This window comes from Bidens hawaiensis, unplaced genomic scaffold (assembly GCF_021521415.1).
Source record: "Bidens hawaiensis isolate Kalapana, Puna unplaced genomic scaffold, B.hawaiensis_p1.1 tig00036887_1, whole genome shotgun sequence".
Taxonomy (NCBI): Eukaryota; Viridiplantae; Streptophyta; class Magnoliopsida; order Asterales; family Asteraceae; genus Bidens; species Bidens hawaiensis.
In genome coordinates, this window is record NW_027505450.1 from 50,235 (window position 1) to 69,789 (window position 19,555).

Genomic DNA, 19,555 nt, shown 5'->3' on the forward strand with positions numbered 1-19,555 from the left:
AATAGTTATTAATTAACAAATAAATGGTAATGAAGGATTTTATAGAGATTTAATTGGTTTTAAATTGTGAGGATTAATGTGGGAGTGACAAGCGGCAAAACATTGTAGGTTTTTATTAGAAAGAATAGATATAGATTGGACATATCAACTTTTAATTTACCAATGATGTGGCTGCTCTATAAAACAAATAAACATATGAACATGTCTTAACACAAACTAAACACGTCACTTACTCGGCCCGTAGCAACGCACGGGTACGATTACTAGTTAATATATAAATTTTATGGTTTAACTTTGATTTTCTATAATGTACAACATATAAACACAAATAAAACAATATTTATAGCGTCTCTAATAGCGTACGTGTATATAAAACGTACCAATCAAACCACACTTGATCTGTATATGTTGCATGAAACCTAGTTTCCACAAGCCTCATGGATCCTGAGATCGAAGTATTGTCTTCATCCTAATATTTTAGAACTCATAATCGTCTCCTTGGAAGATTGGAGTAAGAAGTTGAGTTACGTTTCACCTAGTACTCGACTACTCACCGTGGATTTAAACAACATAAAATTGTAAATAATTGTTGTAACTAGTTCACATTTTTCAGTACTAGGTAATGCTAAATGCCTAAATAGTACAACTAAAGGAAGAAAGCTTCAGTAAAATTAATATGAACTTCTACCCGAGACTCACTCCCTAAAGACCCAAACTACTTCACAAGTATGAGTCCCACGATTCTAAAACCCACCAACCTTATTTTATTGTAGCTGTACTTAGTTACTGATAGATTGAGTCCCACTATTTTTTTACGACTTTATTTTATTATATGTGTGTATATTTATTTACTTTCGAGTTGGAGGTCTCGTCGGAAGCAACCTCTCTATCCTTATGGATAGAGGTAAGGTTTGTCTACAGACCCTACTTACTACTTACTGATAGCTTAGGCTATTTGTGAGAAATACTGTGTATGATTGATTGATTAATTCTAAAACCCACTAACCCATGATCTGAGTTACATTTTGACAAAGAACCGTATCACCAATAATCCGGTGTTACTCACAAACTAACAACATTTATAATACTGAATGCATAGCCTTTGATTTAGAACATATATTTAAACAAGTTCTTAACATCGTGATCATGTGATATCAGTTTGCAGGCCAAGTCAAAGCAGTCGATTCCAAGCCAAGGCTGATAAATTGCCGACATTGATTTCCATTGGGATTATATAGCACTCAATATTGAGATCGTCAAAGATCTTTATCATCTCACCGACTAGAAGTGCTCGTCTTTTCAATCTTTCATCCATATCTTGAAAATTCATACGGTGTGAAATCAGTAATGACACTTTGATCTGGTTGGTGTCCATGGCATCTCTTAGAAGCATCTTCGACCCAGGTTTCCAATAGTCACTTTTGTTCTCGATATAACTGCAACCACACGGTTAACTAGTTCTTGTTAAAATAACAGCATTGGAATATTTTTAGTGATTGTAATTGTTATCAGTGGCGAAACGAGAGGGGGGGGGGGGGAGGGGTTAAAAATTTGGACGAAAACAGTTTCGCACAAGGGTAAACAATGCTTCGCCCTTGATTGTTATACATGAAGAAAATAGTCTTTCTTGAAGCTAGTACATAAATTACTTTTTTGAAATAAAAACTAGAAGTAATGCAAATTAAATTAAATAAAAAGTGTAAAACCAATTTTGTTTCTAACTTTAGATAGCATATAAAAACGTATCATTTAACTCTTGAATAATCATATCATTAATAATGAAAGTATAAGATGTTTATGTAATCATGAAAAAGGATATATCAAACACCATCCCCTTGGGTAGCTGTTCGATCAACAAAAGCGATGATACAAACTAATGGTTTTTCTTACTTACCATTCTATTCTTTCCATCATTAAAGCATTGATTTCGGGAGAAGGTGGCGCATGGAAGTGGAAATCAATGGAATCGACCCTATCAGGACTGCGACGGTAATTAGAAATGGATTTTGTTGACAACTCAGTGTTCTCATACGATGTTTTCAGATTACCATGATGCAAGAATTCAGTTGTTGATATATTCATTCTCTCAACTATCATCTGCATACATAAGGTACGTAACAGCAAAAAGATCATCAAAATCCACAAAAGAAATGATAAAGAATATACATGGTTTTATGGTAGCTTTTGAAACCTGACCTGTTCGCCGTTAATCTCACATCGATCACCAACATCGAAAGGATGTACTACAAACAAGAAATATAGGGAGTCGAATGTTTTCTTATATGTGACTCCAAACGCCACTATAAGACCTAGCTGAGAGACTATAAACACAACGGATTTTATTGATGCAAGTTCAAGAATAAGAAGACATATTTCAAATATTATGAATCCCACAAACACACTCAGCATTTGATGGACCTTGTCCACGCTTGATTTTATGTCCTCGAGTGACAGTGCCAGAGCTCTACGCTCCCGGAGTACATTAAGCTAGAAACAGAATTTTAACACAACATATTTATGAACAAGAATGAATGAAACCACAAAATATATATAGAGAAAATTGCTGTTTGCGTCCTTGTGGTTTAAAGGTGGAGGCACAATGAGTCCCCGAAAAAATTTTTTGAACCAGTTGAATCCCCGTGGTTTCAGAAACGAACCATTTGAGTTCCTTCCGTTACTTAACTTTCAAGGTAAACTTTCATTTTACTGAAACCACAAGGACTCAAATTGTTCGTTTCTGAAACCACGAGAACTCAACCAGTTTAAAAAAAATTTCGAGGACTCATTGTGTCTCAGCCCTAAAACCATACGGACGCAAACAGTAATTTTCTCATATATATATATATAGGCAAAATATAAAATAAAAACCCACTTGAGTTGTGAAAACTCTAGAAACTTATTCTCAACCACATGTTTTTAATTAATGTTTAAATCTTGTGGTTCACAATTAAAGTGAATAAAAAATGTAAATATAAATATAATTTTTTCTCTCTCCTGAAAACATATATAAAAATTAGTAAAAAAATGTTAAAAATAGCAAAACATTTTTTTTTGATGTTTTGTATTAAATGTTACAACATATATTACATGTAACAAAAAAAAAGATGTTACATAGGGTTTTCGCGGGTTTTCACAACTCAAGGCAAAATGAGTCCCCGAAAAAAATTTTTGAACTAGTTGAAGCCCTGTGGTTTCAGAAACGAATCATTTGAGTCCCTTCCGTTACTTAATTTTCAAGGTAAACTTTCATTTTACTGAAACCACAAGGACTCAAATTATTCATTTTTAAAATCACAGGGACTCAAATTGTTCGTTTCTGAAACCACAAGAACTCAACCAGTTAAAAAAAAATTTCGATGACTCATTGTGTCTCCGCCCTAAAACCATACGGACGCAAACAGTAATTTTCTCATATATATATATATAATACATATATATAAAGGTAACCATAAACTAATCAGCAAAAGTTTATGTTTTATAAGAAACCATTATGTGTAATCGATATGAATAAATAATAATAACTATTAATAAGTAACCGTACCACCCAATTTGTGAAAGCTCCTTTGCTAATTTTTTTCATCTCACTTGCTGTATCAAAGAGTCCAATTTTCTTTAATGCTTTGTGATCCCCCCAAAACCGCACCAAATCCTCTAGATAAATGTTTATGTCAGGACATACAAATAGATAAAACTTGAAATATATAATAGATAAATAAACTTCTTTAGCTTATTTTTGTTGACGCTGAAACGACTAAACCTAATATAAATTAAAAAAAAAACAATACAAAATAAACAAGTATCTGACAATATAAATATAAAATGTTATGTAAAAAACCATTTTTTTTTATAATAAACGCTATCAACAAATTAAAAAAAAAGAAACACATTTTTAGCAAATCATATGTATTAAAAGAAATACTTCTTACTACGATAACGACAGAATTTGGAAGTTACTACTACGTAGTTAAGTTGTAATAGGTCCCGACCATGGTTTCTAATTGAAAATCAACAAATAAAATAAGGTTATTGTTGGCACAATAAAGTCAACAAAAGAAATTAGATGTCAAGCCTCCAGCATATAATGTTTCTAAAATTTGCTGTTGTAGATCTGGAGAAGGCATCCTCACCATCTGACCCAATAACATCCTCACCGTTTAAATCACCTACCTTCACATCACCATTGAGAACCACAACTTTCTGGTCTCAAACCTTCACCACTTCACCTCCAACCAAACGAACACAAATCTCCACCACGACTCAACCCGAAACCACAACTCCACAACAACCAACAACCCTACCTCTAACCATAAATCCACCACCTCCTACTTAATCCATTACCTTACCACTGCAAACCACAACTCCACCTACCCATTCCGACATACGTACCTCCCACCATTTCCAAACCAACCTTCTTTACACCCACACCCATAGCCACCTGGAAGTCTAAAAAGTCCCCAGTGTTTGCTGATCATATCCTTAATAGGCTTATCGCGCTGGAGGAATCAAACGCCAAGAAGGCTGAATGTGAACGTGCGTTACTTGAGTACATCAAGACTCTAAAGCAAAAGGAAGTTGAGGCTAGAAGGGAGAAGATGGCACTATTGGCAAGGCTGCCAAGTTGGAAGAAGAAAGGGATCTGGATAAGACATTATTGGAAAGCCAAAGGAATTGGATAGAGACCCTCCAGAAGCGGGTTGGCAGCCAACAATTATTGCTCAACAAACAATCGATGTCCCCCGCGGCTCAACGGGAGGAGGGTACCAGGGTCGGGGACAGGGTGACGACCCTGGAGCGAGCCTTGCCATCTGCCACTGTTCTCAAACAAAAGCTTCATGCAGATCTAGAAGGCAGTGAGCAAGTGGTTCATCGAGCAAGAAGCGACAAATGCTCGAGTTTCTATGATTGAGAGCTAGCAAGCGTCCACCCAAACTTTCGATACGCTTATCTCTGAAAATGCCAATTTCAGAACCGAGATAGAGTCCCTCAAAGTGAAGACTGCCTCCCAAGATTGTCTAAACGAGCTTCTGTTGAAGATAAATGAAGAGATGGCGAGCAAATATCAAGCGGCCTCTGAGCTGATCGGCATGCGCGACGATGATTTTAACATGCTCGGGGACCGAATTGATTCAGTGTTTGGGAGTTGGAAGAGGACAGGAGAAAGGACACACACTGAAGGATAACCGTCAGCTGGTCTTAGTGTGACGGTCGTCTTGGAGACTGCAGTGGGTTTGGAGGGCGAAGAAACTGTGGGTATCATTGTACCACATGTTGGCGGAGCCGCAAATGTTGTTGGAACCAGCTCGGTACCTCCGGTAGTTGGAGGATCGGCATCCCGAGCTGGTGGTGCTGAGGAAGAAGAGGAAGACGGTGATGATGAAGATGATGATAAGGACGATGATGAGAACGTCCGTGATTGCTTCCACGATGACGATGATGATGATGATGATGATGAAGGTGATGACGAAAACGGTAGAAACGGTGGTACCGGTGCAGCAGGTGGTGGTGGAGGAGCGGAATCACAAATTGCTTCACATAATGACGAACCACATGAAACCCCTGCTGCTACCAAGGCTTCAAAAGGAGTTAGGGACCGAGATGCTGCATTGGAGGATGTTTTTAATGAATTATTTGATGCATGTGATTTTGCAGGTCTCGTCTCATCTCCCGAGAAGGAAGGAGCAATGGAAGAGGACGTTGGTATCTATTACTCACCACGTCCTGACACGCCTCCAAAAGAAGTTCAAGCTTCTGCTCCTAAAGCTGAACCCATTCTTGCCCTGGCAGCTGACTCCACACAAGTGCCCACCAACGAAAGAGGAAATGGCATTGTGTTACGAGTCATGCTAGCTCTCGCTGCCGCAACTACCCATACCACGATGATTCTTTGATTGCCTATGCTAAATTTCACGTGGGTAGCAACTCTTGGGCGTTGCGAAGGGTAAACGGGGACCTCACTTACTTGCACTCAACCGAGATGCATACCCTGCCCAAACTCAACATGAACTACTTTAGGAGGGCAGTAGGTAACGGTATTGGTGAAAAGGATCAAGATGGGTGGTTCAAGCGCCACATGGATGGTGAGTCGAAGGAGGACTACGCCAACTTCGAGTTGAATAAAGGTCGGAATTATAAGCATCCGACAGAGAGAGACCCAACAATCGGCAAGAGAAGAACAATGTGGAGATATGAGATGCCGAGGAGAAGGCCATACCGTCTATCATGGAGAACCATTCTTGCCTAATCTCCTGCATGACTTCATTTGCTGGGAACTCGACAATAATACGGGTGAAGCCATCATTCACTTCAAAACCATGCATCCACTGCATGTGTTTGACGAGCACGAGTTGATGGGGCTAAGCAAGGAAGATATTTTGAAGCTATACAACTTGCCTTTGCCCACATTGGAGGATATTAGGAAACAGAGTACCGATAAGATAGTTGACACCTTCAGCTAGTTTGCCCGAAAACTTGTTGAACTTCCACTTTCCAAAGACGGTGCTCAGGAGTATAACACCGATTGAAGACGAAGACAAGCGACAATACTAAAGACTAGATGGAGATTGTTGGGCCTCGTTTTGTATTATGATTAGTCTTTTGTATTGTATGTATTTTGTTAAACTTGTCTTTGTATTGGGCCCAAGGCCATTTGTACATAAAGCCCATTGGGCTATTATATTGTAAATGTCTCATGCCATTCTTCTCTATAAATAGGAAGCATGTGCATGAGAGAACTAAGCTTTTGAAAACTCTTATCTTATCCAACTAACTTTCTCTCTAGCAAAAGTCGAAAATAAACTAACACACAAACAAGATCCGAGATCTAGATAGCTTGGTGTGATTTCCGCTAAGCACCAAGTAGATTGATTCAAGAATTGTTGTTAGATCCACCCTATCGGCCGGACCTATAGGATTAGAGCATTAAATTAAAACTTGAGTGACCTGATTAAGATAAAGAAAATAATGAGTGATCAAATTGAAACAATGGTGAAACTTTGTTACTATTCTTTGATGTTATCCCTAATATATATTAAAATTTTGACGTTTGCAAAATTAGGATGTTCAAGCTTATTCCAAATCATCACTATGTATGTACTCCATTATGATATGCATCCGGAATATTAACGTGCCTTCCTTTTCGTAATTACTATAAATTCAATACAAGATCTTGCATAAATGTATATCCCATTCCTATATGTTAAATCGCACAAAAATTGGGAGGAAAAAAAACCAACATGACCGGAAATTTAATACTTTTTTTCTTTTTGAAAGATCAATAATATTAGAGAGAAAAAAAAAGGGGATAACTAGCAAGAAGCCCAACAAACAAACAAAGGAAACAACAAACAAAACAGAAAATGAAATAACTTACAACAAGAATTTACAAAATTGAACATATATGTACATCTTTCACTTCAAGCTCAAATGCTTGCACATGTTCATCACCCAAAGATATGAAATATGGAAACTTAATACTTTATAGCGTTAGTTAGAGGTGATAAATTTGACCCATCTAACGGGTAAATTGATAGCCACCCAAAGTCTTGCCTCCTAAGTTTTGTTTTAATAATAAGATCCCATTGTATTAATATAGATTTCCTTTGTCCACCTAACCTAGTTTTTAATTAAAAAAGAAGTTAAATAGAAAATTAGATTAAGCACTATAATATTAGAAATAGTATCAAGAAAAATAACATTATTCACGCCAAACATTTTTTTATATATGTTTTCAGGAGAGAGAAAAACTTATATTTATATTTATATTTTTTATTCATTTTAATTGTAGACCACAAGATTTAAACATTAATTAAAAACATGTGGTTGAGAATGAGTTGATTTAAACATTAATTAAAAACATGTGGTTGAGAATGAGTTTCTAGAGTTTTCACAACTCAAGTGGGTTTTCATTTTATACTTAGCCTATATATATATATATATATATATATATATATATATATATAGGTGAACCATAAACTAATCAGCAAAAGTTAATGTTTTATAAGAAACCATTATGTGTAATCGATATGAATAAATAATAATAAGTAACCGTACCACCCAATTTCTAAAAGCTCCTTTGCTAATTTTTTCATCTCACTTGCTGGATCAAGGAGTCCAATTTTCTTTAATGCTTTGTCATCCCCCAACAACCGCACCAAATCCTCTAGATAAATGTTTCTGTCAGGACATACAAATGGATAAAACTTGAAATATATAATAGATGAATAAACTTCTTTAGCTTATTTTTGTTGATGCTGAAACGACTAAACATAATATAAATTAAAAAAAAACAATACAAAATAAACAAGTATCTGACAATATAAAAATAAAATCTTTAAAAAATCATTCTTTATAATAAACGTTTCTATTAATAAATGAAGAAAAAGAAACACATTTTTATAAATCATATGTATAAAAGAAATACTTTGATACCGAAAAACTTTGAAACTGAAAATAACAGAGGCTTAATCTTAAAAGAGAAACATTAGCAATAGTATCAAGAAAAATAACATTATAAGGAGAGGCACACCAAAAACTATAATACTTACTCAGATCCATTTTGTACAACAACGTTCTGAAATATCTTCATGGCCGCATATTCAGCCTGGTTTTCGTTGGTAATATGAGTGACCAAAGCTTCATCTAAGATAGTCAACATGCTCTCACTTATAACATCATTCATCATCCTCATCATATTCCATGAAGATATATTCTGCTGGTTCATCCTTTGCAACTGACCAACGGAGATTTTTTTATCTTCCATCATCCGTGGATCTCTCACCTCTTGTTCTTGCATAGGTGAGCACAAGAGCGTTTCGAGTATGCGTTGGCAGAGTATAGAAACTTGAATCCGATCAAAAAACGTTGTAATGTGGAAATTAGAAACAAGAACTTGAATCAACAAAGTTTTTAAAAACCAAACAAGTGTTCCCACAAACACACAAACACCAATCTTGGTTATGTATGGCGAGACCCTGTTTCCATACATCATGCAGTGTTCAATTATTAGGCATTGCCAGACTATCAAAATCATTCCCACCCAAAATATACAGATTCGAACTTTTGTTAAACAGTAAACGCATTAGAGAACTCGTTTCCGAAGGAACAAGTGTCGTTCCATAATGAACATTGTGTTTTCAATAGCCAGGTGAGAACCTAATTTCCCAAATACAAACACCGTGAATGCAAAGACCACATATTCAAATACTTTGTTTTTTTTGCAAGTCGTGAAACCGTAAACTACACATAACATGTGCAAGGCTAAATTAAGTAAAATCCTTGGGTTATATATTAATCTGTTGTACTTATGAGGCATATCCTCAAGTAACGAGACTTCATCTTCTTCAATATGGGCAGTAGACAACTGTCGAACCACTCGTGATTCATCAACCTGGTCAATTGGGAGTGTAATCTCGTTTGGTGTAGACGAGCCATAGTTGTATTCACCTGGCTCTACTTCCTCAGCTGAATTTGACGGAAGTTGAATGACGGTTTGGCCGGTGATGTGGTTCTCTTCATTTGTAGTAAATAATCTTCCAATACTCGTCTTCAGATTTGAGAAAATTGGACTCAAATCAAATGATACTTTTTTGGGTGTAGAAGCAGGCTACACAGTGACAGTCACAAGGAGCAAGTACTGAGATATTATTTTGTCGTTACAAAAGAAAATTTAAGTGGTTGATAATAACTTTTCTTTTCCATTTTAATTTAATTATATAATTTGATAATTTGCTTGGTAAAGTTCATTCGGTAGTTGGTAGTGACATGATTGGCGTTAGTTTAATGATCATCAGTCGAGGAGAAATTCAACTTTCTTATCTATCAGAAAATTAACTAGCTAGGGAGTGAGAGATGTATTGACAGGTACGATAATTTTAAATGTGTTGGACAAAATAACAACAATTTCTATAGATGTTCTTCCGTTGGAATATAATGAGGGGACCAATACACTATCTTTTCCAGAAACCAAATCAAACACGCAATGTACCAGCAATTCTACTTATACTAGTCAAACGCATCATTTCATGTAAAATACCTAAGTCTATTGGGGTGGAGGATGTGGAGCTCGGGTACCAGCCGAGAGCAATATTACCCACAGGAAACACCACCCTCAAAAACACCACTGCCAGCAACCCACAAACAAAAAAAAAAAAAAATACCCTGGAGGGTAGTTCCAAAGGGTCATATCCCTTCTGAAAGGTTATGTTGACTATCCGTTGTCTATTTGTGTGGGTGGTTCAGTCTTAATAAAAATAATTTTATTAAATTTAAACCTGATCCTGTCTTAAAAACAATCAATTTTATATATAATACACTCATGCACTCCAAAAAGTTTTTACTATGTAAGAGTTGAAATCTCAATCCCCAACGGTCAAACTTTCAAAGTCATTGGTCATCGACATAAACCATACATCGATGGGCCACTTGAAAAAGTCTCAGAGGTGACGATCAATAGAGTGTTAGGGTCTAGCCAATGGCTACCCTCCTTAAACTAGGTAATGCATATATATAGGATCAAGATCATGTTGAGGACTTTTTGGAATTGATAACTATTTTGGACCAAAAAAAAATAGAACAAAAAAAACACAAAAATCAAAAAAGTAAAAAAACCAAAATTCTTATTTATCATCCCGGTTTCATAAAAAAAATTCCCAGTGTAGCTAAATTATACATATATGTAAGGAGGGTTATCCTAAAAATAAGTAGTTTCCTATGAAAAGTATAAATAAATCATAGCCATTGAATTATGTTAATCAATGGTTGAAATTTAAAATTACCAAAAACCGATATAGTTTCCTAGAATTACTCTTTCATCATTATAACCGACATAGTTTCTTAAAATTATTCTTTTATCATAGGTTTTAATGCCAAATGTCAAAAGTCTATTGGTTCTTACCATTCATAGGAAACTATTTATTCTTATTTGAACCCTTTTCCATATATGTATACACATTTATATATAGGGGAGGGATATTTTGAGAACCACGTTGAGTTTTAAGAACTTAAGAACTCCATTACAGGCCAGACATTTAATAAATGGATTGGAATATGTGGTTGAGATTAAATTTAGCAAAAAAGTTAAAGTAGGAGAGAGAATAAAGATGTAAGTGGTTACACTAACTTTTACGTCCGTTACACATGTGTAAAAAGTCGACTCGGTGCGTAAAAAATTCTGTAATTTTTTTACGTGTATGTAACTTACATATATTACGCATGTGTAAAAAAAATCGTTACACTGAGTTCTTTCGAGTTCTTAAAACTCAAAGAGGTTCTTATTTGAAATCTCCCCTTTATATATATATATATATATATATATATATGAATAATTTAAGGTAAATGATAATGTACATATATGTATATTACGTAACTAGAGATAAAATGAAATTATACACATGCGTATAGGTATAATACGAATTATTTTTTTTTATGAAACCAGAATGAAATATAAGAATTTTGATTTTTTTACTTTTTAAAAATTTTTGTTTTTTTTGTTTTATAATTTTTAATATATTTTTTAAAGGCTTTTAATTTAGTGGTCCAAAATGGTTCTCAAAGTTCTCAATTTGCAAAGGATTCTCTTAGGATCCATACCATATATACATACATATATATATATGATGAAGTTATAATAAGAAGTGGAGTGTGTCTAAAAAGTATAAGAAGTAATCTGGTGCGTTAGATTTGATGATCTGATGGTCTAGATGGAAAGTGTGTTTTTTTAGGCGGTGTATTTTTTTTTATTCTTGTTTTATAACACTCTAAGGGCATATTCGTTCAGTGTGTTATATTATATATGGAAACAAAATTAAATTAGAACACCAAAAACACATCGTAATCTTTATTACAGTGTGTTTTAAAACACAACACCAAATATTAATCCATATTTAGAACACAACATCAAGAACACTAAGAACACCAAGAACAAAAACACACTTATACATATACCCATAAAAGATAAAAAAAACACACACGCACACACTTATATATAAACCTACAATTTCCATGAATAACTGAAGATGAACATCACTGGTTTCGAACATCAAGGAAATGAACACCAATTTCCATGAAGCAAGCTTTATACTTTATTTAACTTTGGTAACATTAATAAGGAAAGAACAACCATCACAGGTCGTCGTCAATGGGGTTCCGGTCGTCTCCGTTGGTGGGGTTCCGGCCATCGCCGCCGCCACCACCAAACACTTTACAACACCAATGGCCGTTACTTCCATCTTCGCACGCTACAACGGGCGAAATCACCATAGCGCCACCCATCACAGATCCTAGATCTATCAGCGTCGTTGTTTTGCTTCTTCCTACGTCTAGTAGGGTGATCGGTATTAAATGTTTTAGCAGCAACCTGTTTCAGGTGACTATGATTGTATGTTTGCTTGATTCGTTTATTTTGCCGGAATCGATTAATCTTGACTGGAATAAATCTTTGAAACTCTGTATTCCGACATCTATTCCCCGGAGCTCTGGAGCGGCGATAATGAAGTCGGAAACTGTTGGACCACAAAAGAAAATTAAATAGAATCATGAAGTCAGCAACTGTTCAATCATGTTTGGTGACTTTTGTGGCTTCTATTGGAAAATTAAATAATGAATTAGCAAAAAATAAGAGATTTTAGTTAATAGGTATTTTTATTCCATAATTAAAAATAGATGATTGTTGCACATCTTACCCCTATGTGTCTTATTAAATCCAACGGTCCACATCTCTTCCTACACTTTTAAGGAAAAATTGACTTCTTATTTTAACCTTGCTCTCTCTCTCTCTCTCTCTCTATATATATATATATATATATATATATATATATATGGGAGACTTCAAATGAGAACCACTTTGAGTTTTAAAAACTCGAAAGAACTCAGTGTAACAATTCTGTTTTAGAATTTTTTTTACACATGCGTAATATATGTAGGTTACATGCACGTAAAAAAATTACAGAATTTTTTACCCACCGAGTCGACTTTTTACACATGTGTAACGGACGTAAAAGTTAGTGTAATCAGTTACATCTTTATTCTCTCTCTTACTTTGACTTTTTTGTCCGATTTAATCTCAACCACATATTTCAATCAATTTAATTAAATGTGTGGCATAGAATGGAGTTCTTAAGTTCTTAAAACTCAACATGGTTTTCAAAAGATTCATCCCCAATATATATATATATATATATGCATGTATATATATGGGTTAAAATAAAAGTACATAGTTTTCTAGAAGAGTAGGAATGACATAAAATTTGGAGTTAGGAAACTATGTAACTCTATCTAGAATATTATGAAGCCTAAATTATTTGGTATTTTAGAAAACTACTAATCTCAACCACTAGATCTTATATCCAAGAATCTATATGTTTTGTTACTCTTTCTAGAAAACTATCTCTTTACTTTAACCCGCCCATATATATATATATAAGGGTAAAAATATGGCCCGTGCTTCACCAAGCACGGTGTCGTGGCTGTGTTTTGAGGGCCACGATCATCGCTGCAAAAATACAAGTTCAGACTGACTGAAACAGAAAAAGCATGGTACAGGTGTCGTGCCTGACCATTCTGATTGGGTATAATTTGCACCTATTGTATTTGCATTTCTTGCACCAATCCACAGTCATATAATTTGTACATATTGTATTTGCATTTCTAAATATAATTTGCACCTCCGTTTCACGACAACCAAGAACCGATACTTGAGCCACAACCAAGACCGAGATGCTACTGAAGCTTCAAGAGCTTATCCGTGAACTCACGGAGATGAACCTACTAGCCAAACAACGTCTCCTAGAGTTGACTGAATCAGTGGAAAATGTTAAAAATGGATATGTGGGAGATTAACGAGCAAATCCGGTTTCAAATTGTCCGCTCAAGCTTCTTCCCTCCAGCAGGTCCATTCGATGGGGAGACCCGTTTAGCGGTAGTCTGTTTTAGGGTAGTTAGGTTGATGTTGTTGTTCTTTTTTTTGTGTAATCAAGAGGATTTGGCACATGTGCTAGGAATATCAAGCTTATCTCGATCCTGTGTTAAATTAGGTCTCTTTTAATCAATAAAGGTAAAATTATGACTTAATCTTATTTCCTTAAAATCATAAGTTTTCTCCAATTTCTCATTCTAAGCGTCGTAATGAAAATACTTAGAAAATGCATCAGGTGTTCAAGCACGAGGTCGTGCTTTGCTAAACACGGGTCGTGGTCACCCTAGGAATCGTCAGCACGATACGCGCCGAGTCCGTACAATTTTCTGATTTAAACATTTATTCTGTTGCAAAGAACGGGTCATGATTTATCAAGCACGGGGCCATGCCGCACCATCTTATCTTCTATAAATTGAAAACCACTTCCCTTTTTCACCTACCAAAACACTTGAAATGGATAGCAAGCAAATGGAATGGCTCCCTGTTGTAACACCTCGGAAAATCCCATATTTTGGGTTTTTTATGTCAACTTTGAAAGATGAGGGATTAAATATATTCTCAAGACAAGTAATGGGAAAATGAGACAAGAAAATTTAGACATCTCATTTTAAGGAAATAAGAAAATTTCGTCCCACATGGAAAGAAGAAAAGAAATGTAAGCTCTTTATAAGGAAGAGAGTTTTCATAGTAATATTCTTATGTGGCTAACCACTTTCCATAGTCCTAGAGGAGGGTGCGAAGCACCCGACGCGCACGCACTCAGACTCGAACTCGGGCGATGGGCGTAATGTGGCGTTTTGATGGCGCACTTTGCACTTCTCACGCTCGCATCCCGCGAGCCGCATAAGGGCCACTTTAGTATTTTTGGATAGTACAAGGACTGAAAATGAAAATATGAAATTCCTTCCATTGCGCGACGCGAAGGATTAGGTCTCAAATCTTCGCGCGATGCGAAAGACACAATAGTTAAACCGACTTAGTACAGCTTCGCGCTACGCGAAGTATTCCTTCACACGACGCAAAGTAACTTAATCTGCATGCATGACACGTATGGACACGTGGCGACACGTGGCAGAGCATCTGATGACTCAGCCAACTTCATGGCGGTTCGCGCGATGCGAAGAAACTCAAAATCGAGTATAAATAGGAGGGTGTACGGCACTTTCCAACTCACATCAAAACCACTTCACTTTCACACTTAGCCTCGTTTTGTGTGCCGCACCTCGTAATACGTGCCAAGCTCCGAAGCTCTGACAGTCTAAGCTGTAGAACGCAATATAGAGTTGAGGTGCCGCTCGATCAATCTTAGACAACTAACTCCGAATACCCGTGTGAGGTAGGGTTCTGATTAAGTTATTATTTTATTATAATAATGGCTTAGACCATAAGTCAGGAGTATAGCCCAAACATTGATTTCAGATAAGCATAATATAACTCTTCATAAGCAAAAGTTATAGTCATAATAATATTTCTTTATGATTAAGAAATATAATATTTCTATACAAAGTTCTTAGCTGAAATATTGTTTCTTTAAGATTAAGAAACATACAGTTTTATATATACAAGGGACATAGTCAGATTAATGTTTCTTTATTAAGAAACATCATATTTTACATACTAAGATTATATCTAAATTAACGTTTCTTCTTGAAGAAGAAACCTGTTATAAATGTATAATTTGTTGGGAATATATAATAATTTTTACTAATTTTAAGGCATTTGATTATTTTAATAATATTATGTTTTAACGGAATTTTAACGGTTTAAAAATATTTTAATATTATTTCATTAATAACTTTACGTAAATATGATAAATATGATATTAGCTAGGCACGGGTTAACGTTTGTGAGTTAAAACGAATATTAACGGTTTAACGAATCAAAAGTTAAATAATTTAAGGTTTACGAATTAACATTAACAAAAGAATTATATTTAACGAGTTAACAGTTTTGAAGGTTGGTTTTGTATGAGAAATGGTGAAATATAATTTATACTTATTTTATAAAAAATTTATTTGATTTAAAATAATTTTATTTTATTTATTATGATTTTTAAATAATTTATTTGATTAATAAAATATAAATAAATGGTGTTAAGAAAAATTAAACAACAAACCTGCACAGACCCGGAACCCGGGTCTGTGGGTGTTAGCTCAAGGTTTTACCCACTGGACCAGCTTGGTTAATTGGATTAAGGTTGGAAATAAAAGTATAAATATAAGATTATAAGATCATCTTCTACAATACAAGCCCTAGAGTTCTAATTCATGAAATCCTTTCTTTGTTTGGTTTAATTAACCTAGGGGTTTTGATTAACATCTAAAAACAATCATTTTGCATATAACAATTACCTGATAGATTAACGATTTGACGGTGAATGGAGTTTGGTCGGAAGCGGACTATGGATGATTAATTTAGGATTAAAGGGTGTTTGTGAGTAAGCTTTGATGTTAAGGACAGATTTAGAAGACGATTAGGAACCTATCTATAGTTCGAATACCGTTATTACATTTTAATGAAAATTCCGACCGATCACGGGTTTAATTCTTCCATTAACGATCGTTATTACGGGTTATTAACGTTTGATTAAGGTCGCCGTTAGTGGTTAAGGAGGTTACAAGTCGTAAATTGCGAGTTACAATGTATTTATGTGTCGCCGGAACCTACTGTTGACGCTGGACTTCGCTGGAGGTGTTGAATGCCGGAAAAACATGTTATAAAATAATATATTACAGTTTTGACCCTTCATGTTTCAGATTAGTTTTAAAACAGGATTTAAGTATAATTACGAATTAAACCTCGAACTTAGAAATGTTATAAAAATGTAATAAATAGTTAAAAACTTGGATAATCTTAAATTATACTCGTATTTGGTAAATTGTTTAACTTAGAATTTAAATCCCGGAGTTTTGTGAAATGGATAAAATGAAACGAAATCAAACGAATGATAAACGTAATTCATCGTGAATATAATATTAACGATGATAATGAACAAAGATACGCGTAAACGATGAATCGGGCCGATTTAACGTATTCAAATAAAAATCGACGAATATAAAGTACATTAAACGAAACTTGAGATATATATATATATATATATATATATATACAAAACTGAAAATTTAAAATTGGTCGGGTTTTCGGGTTTGAAAAGTATAACGAATTACTTTTTCTAACGTTTCGATATAAATTTTATTAAAACCAGACCAATCATAGTGTGTGTACAAACTTTAGTAACATTATGTTTTATCAACGTCCCATCACGACGCACAGGTTAACGTGTATCAACGCTACCGCCGCAAAACGCAGACCTTGTACTAGTTATTTTTTAAAAAGTTAATAACTTAAAAGAGTATTCCCAATCCATTCTCTATCTCCAAATCTAAAATTACATTAAAAATCACTACATTTTCTTTTTTCCTTTCCAATTAATAATACTTTTTATACATTTATTATTATTTTTTCTCTTTCCTATACTCACAACCACTTTAGATAAATATTTAAAAATTTTAGAATGTGAAGAGTGTTTCTCCAAATTTAAACACGAACAGTAAATTTTTCTGTCTCCTCTACTCACAACCACTCATAACCATACTCTAAAAAATAAAGAGTACACTCACAAAATTAAAGAACCGGTTGAGAATGCTTTAAGTTGATGAAAATAAGCAATTTCAAATATCCCCTTAGTCATAAATCAATTCAAACATCCATTCCATTGTCACATCATATTCTAAATTTTCACCAAAAAAACCTCAGTTTTTCTCCACCAATAAACAAATCTAAACCCCATTAAAATATAATATATATGTATATATATATATATATGTGTGTGTGATTTGTGTGTAGTGGTTGTGGTGGGCTACTACAAACCCACCTCTAAAACGTTTGAGAATACAAACAAAACCTAACACAAACGTTTGTATCCATTCGTAAACTTTTGTTCGCACCATTCCATGCCACCAAAAACCTTCACACCCACCCCGGTAGAGATGCTCTTAGACAAAACAAAACAAAAAAAAAATCTCAATCATTCATCATCAGTAACCTACCTAATCTCCAAACTGAGAGTATAAAACGGCGTCGATAGATACGACCTAATCGCATACATTCAGTGCGCCGCTTTCTCTACTCCAAATCTCCGAGCCAAATCAGGTAACTTCTGACAACTCTCTTGCTTATCTACTTTTATCATCTGAACATACATACACGAATCAACCCATCTAATCTTGAACCAATTAATTATCTGTTTATGTTTCCTCTAAACAAAGTAATACTTACAACACTGTGTTATGTTTAGAATCTGTAGATGCAAGTACACAAATGGATCAGATTATGATGAGTCGGTACAAAGCCCTGATGGACATCGATGGTAGAAAGGTTATTCATGATTGCCATATCATTATGGGTGATTCTTGGATGAGTAAGAATCATGAATGGGTTCTCTTGAAATGCGTTAAATTGGATTCAGCAGAAGTGTCTCCCACCTTGGGTCTAAGGTAAACACTATATTATATTCTTGCTATGGTGATTGGTTTATAACCGAGACCGATTAGTAATTGGTTTGACAAGAACTGGAACATGTTTGAACCTGAATTGAACTGGTCAAAGCCCGGCTTCATACTAATCTTATCCGATCTTTGACCTTCTTTAAAACCGGGTCCAACTCAAACTGGTTTTGACTTTGATAACCCAGATCGGAACCGGGTTCAACCTAACTTGTTTGGGCGAGAAAACCGAATTTTGTACGCCTTTATTTTGAGCATACCAGAAAATTTTGATTTGATTTGGGGCATATTTAAGTTTTCCACAACTCAATTAATTACAAGTTAATATGCTACTTTTTTGGTTATGCTAGATGGTTTTCTTTATATTTATGGAAGTAATTCCATTTGAATGTGAAATATGTGTTAATATACATATATATCTAGTTAAACATAACGTTTTATGGATGAACAATATGTGACATATTCGTGAATATACTTGTTTATAGTTTGAGCCTTGAGGGAAAGAGTTAAAGACATTGCTAACATGCTTTTGTAATTTGTTTTTAAGATTGTCCAAGTGTGAACTCGAAGCTTTATGCTCCACTATATGAAGCATCAATTAGACGGGGATCGATACGGTTTTCGATCACTGTAGTTGTATATACAGCGCTTCACATTGCAGCAACGTGGAGGGAGATCTGTATATAATGTTGCGAGGTTGGCGGAAAAGGAGACTTGGAACTTCATAATAAGACTAACTCAACTAAACCAATGGATGGTTTTATGCAGAAGCTGGTGAGTTTAGGAGAGAAGGATAGCTTGGAACTACAAACTAAGACGAATTAGTCTTTTATTTAGCAGCTGCTGCCGGAAAAATGTCGATATGGCTAAAATTATATATGGTATGTTGTATGTAAAGCTCATACACAGTTGTGTTCTCTTGAAATGCGTTATGCAATGTTACAGTATCATTTTATTCTGTAAGCGTGCACTTTGTTTAATCTTAGTTTATTTTAGATTCATAACAAGTGGCTACATATTTGTTAATAATTAACTCATTTTAGAAGTTGTTTGCTTGGTTTGTGTCTACGCGACAAAATTGTGAAATACGTATAGTGTTCGTTTAATACTTCATACAGATTGATTATTTTATTTTTGTGTG

General features: G+C 34.8%; 1 protein-coding gene and 1 long non-coding RNA gene across 2 annotated transcripts; one reads left to right on the plus strand and one right to left on the minus strand.

The window, feature by feature from the left end:
- Positions 1 to 1,171: 1,171 nt before the first annotated feature.
- Positions 1,172 to 4,429, minus strand: LOC143613245 (mechanosensitive ion channel protein 8-like). The gene is made up of 5 exons (XM_077087007.1): positions 4,387 to 4,429; positions 3,542 to 3,651; positions 2,197 to 2,487; positions 1,895 to 2,097; positions 1,172 to 1,436 (listed from the first exon to the last, which is right to left on the minus strand). The coding sequence occupies exons 1-5, from the start codon at positions 4,427 to 4,429 to the stop codon at positions 1,172 to 1,174; spliced, it is 912 nt and encodes a 303-aa protein (XP_076943122.1).
- Positions 4,430 to 18,011: 13,582 nt separating this feature from the next.
- On the plus strand, positions 18,012 to 19,370 carry LOC143613251 (uncharacterized). The gene is made up of 3 exons (XR_013150079.1): positions 18,012 to 18,061; positions 18,216 to 18,278; positions 18,962 to 19,370. It is a non-coding gene; the product is annotated as an uncharacterized LOC143613251 (long non-coding RNA).
- The last annotated feature ends 185 nt before the right edge of the window (positions 19,371 to 19,555 follow it).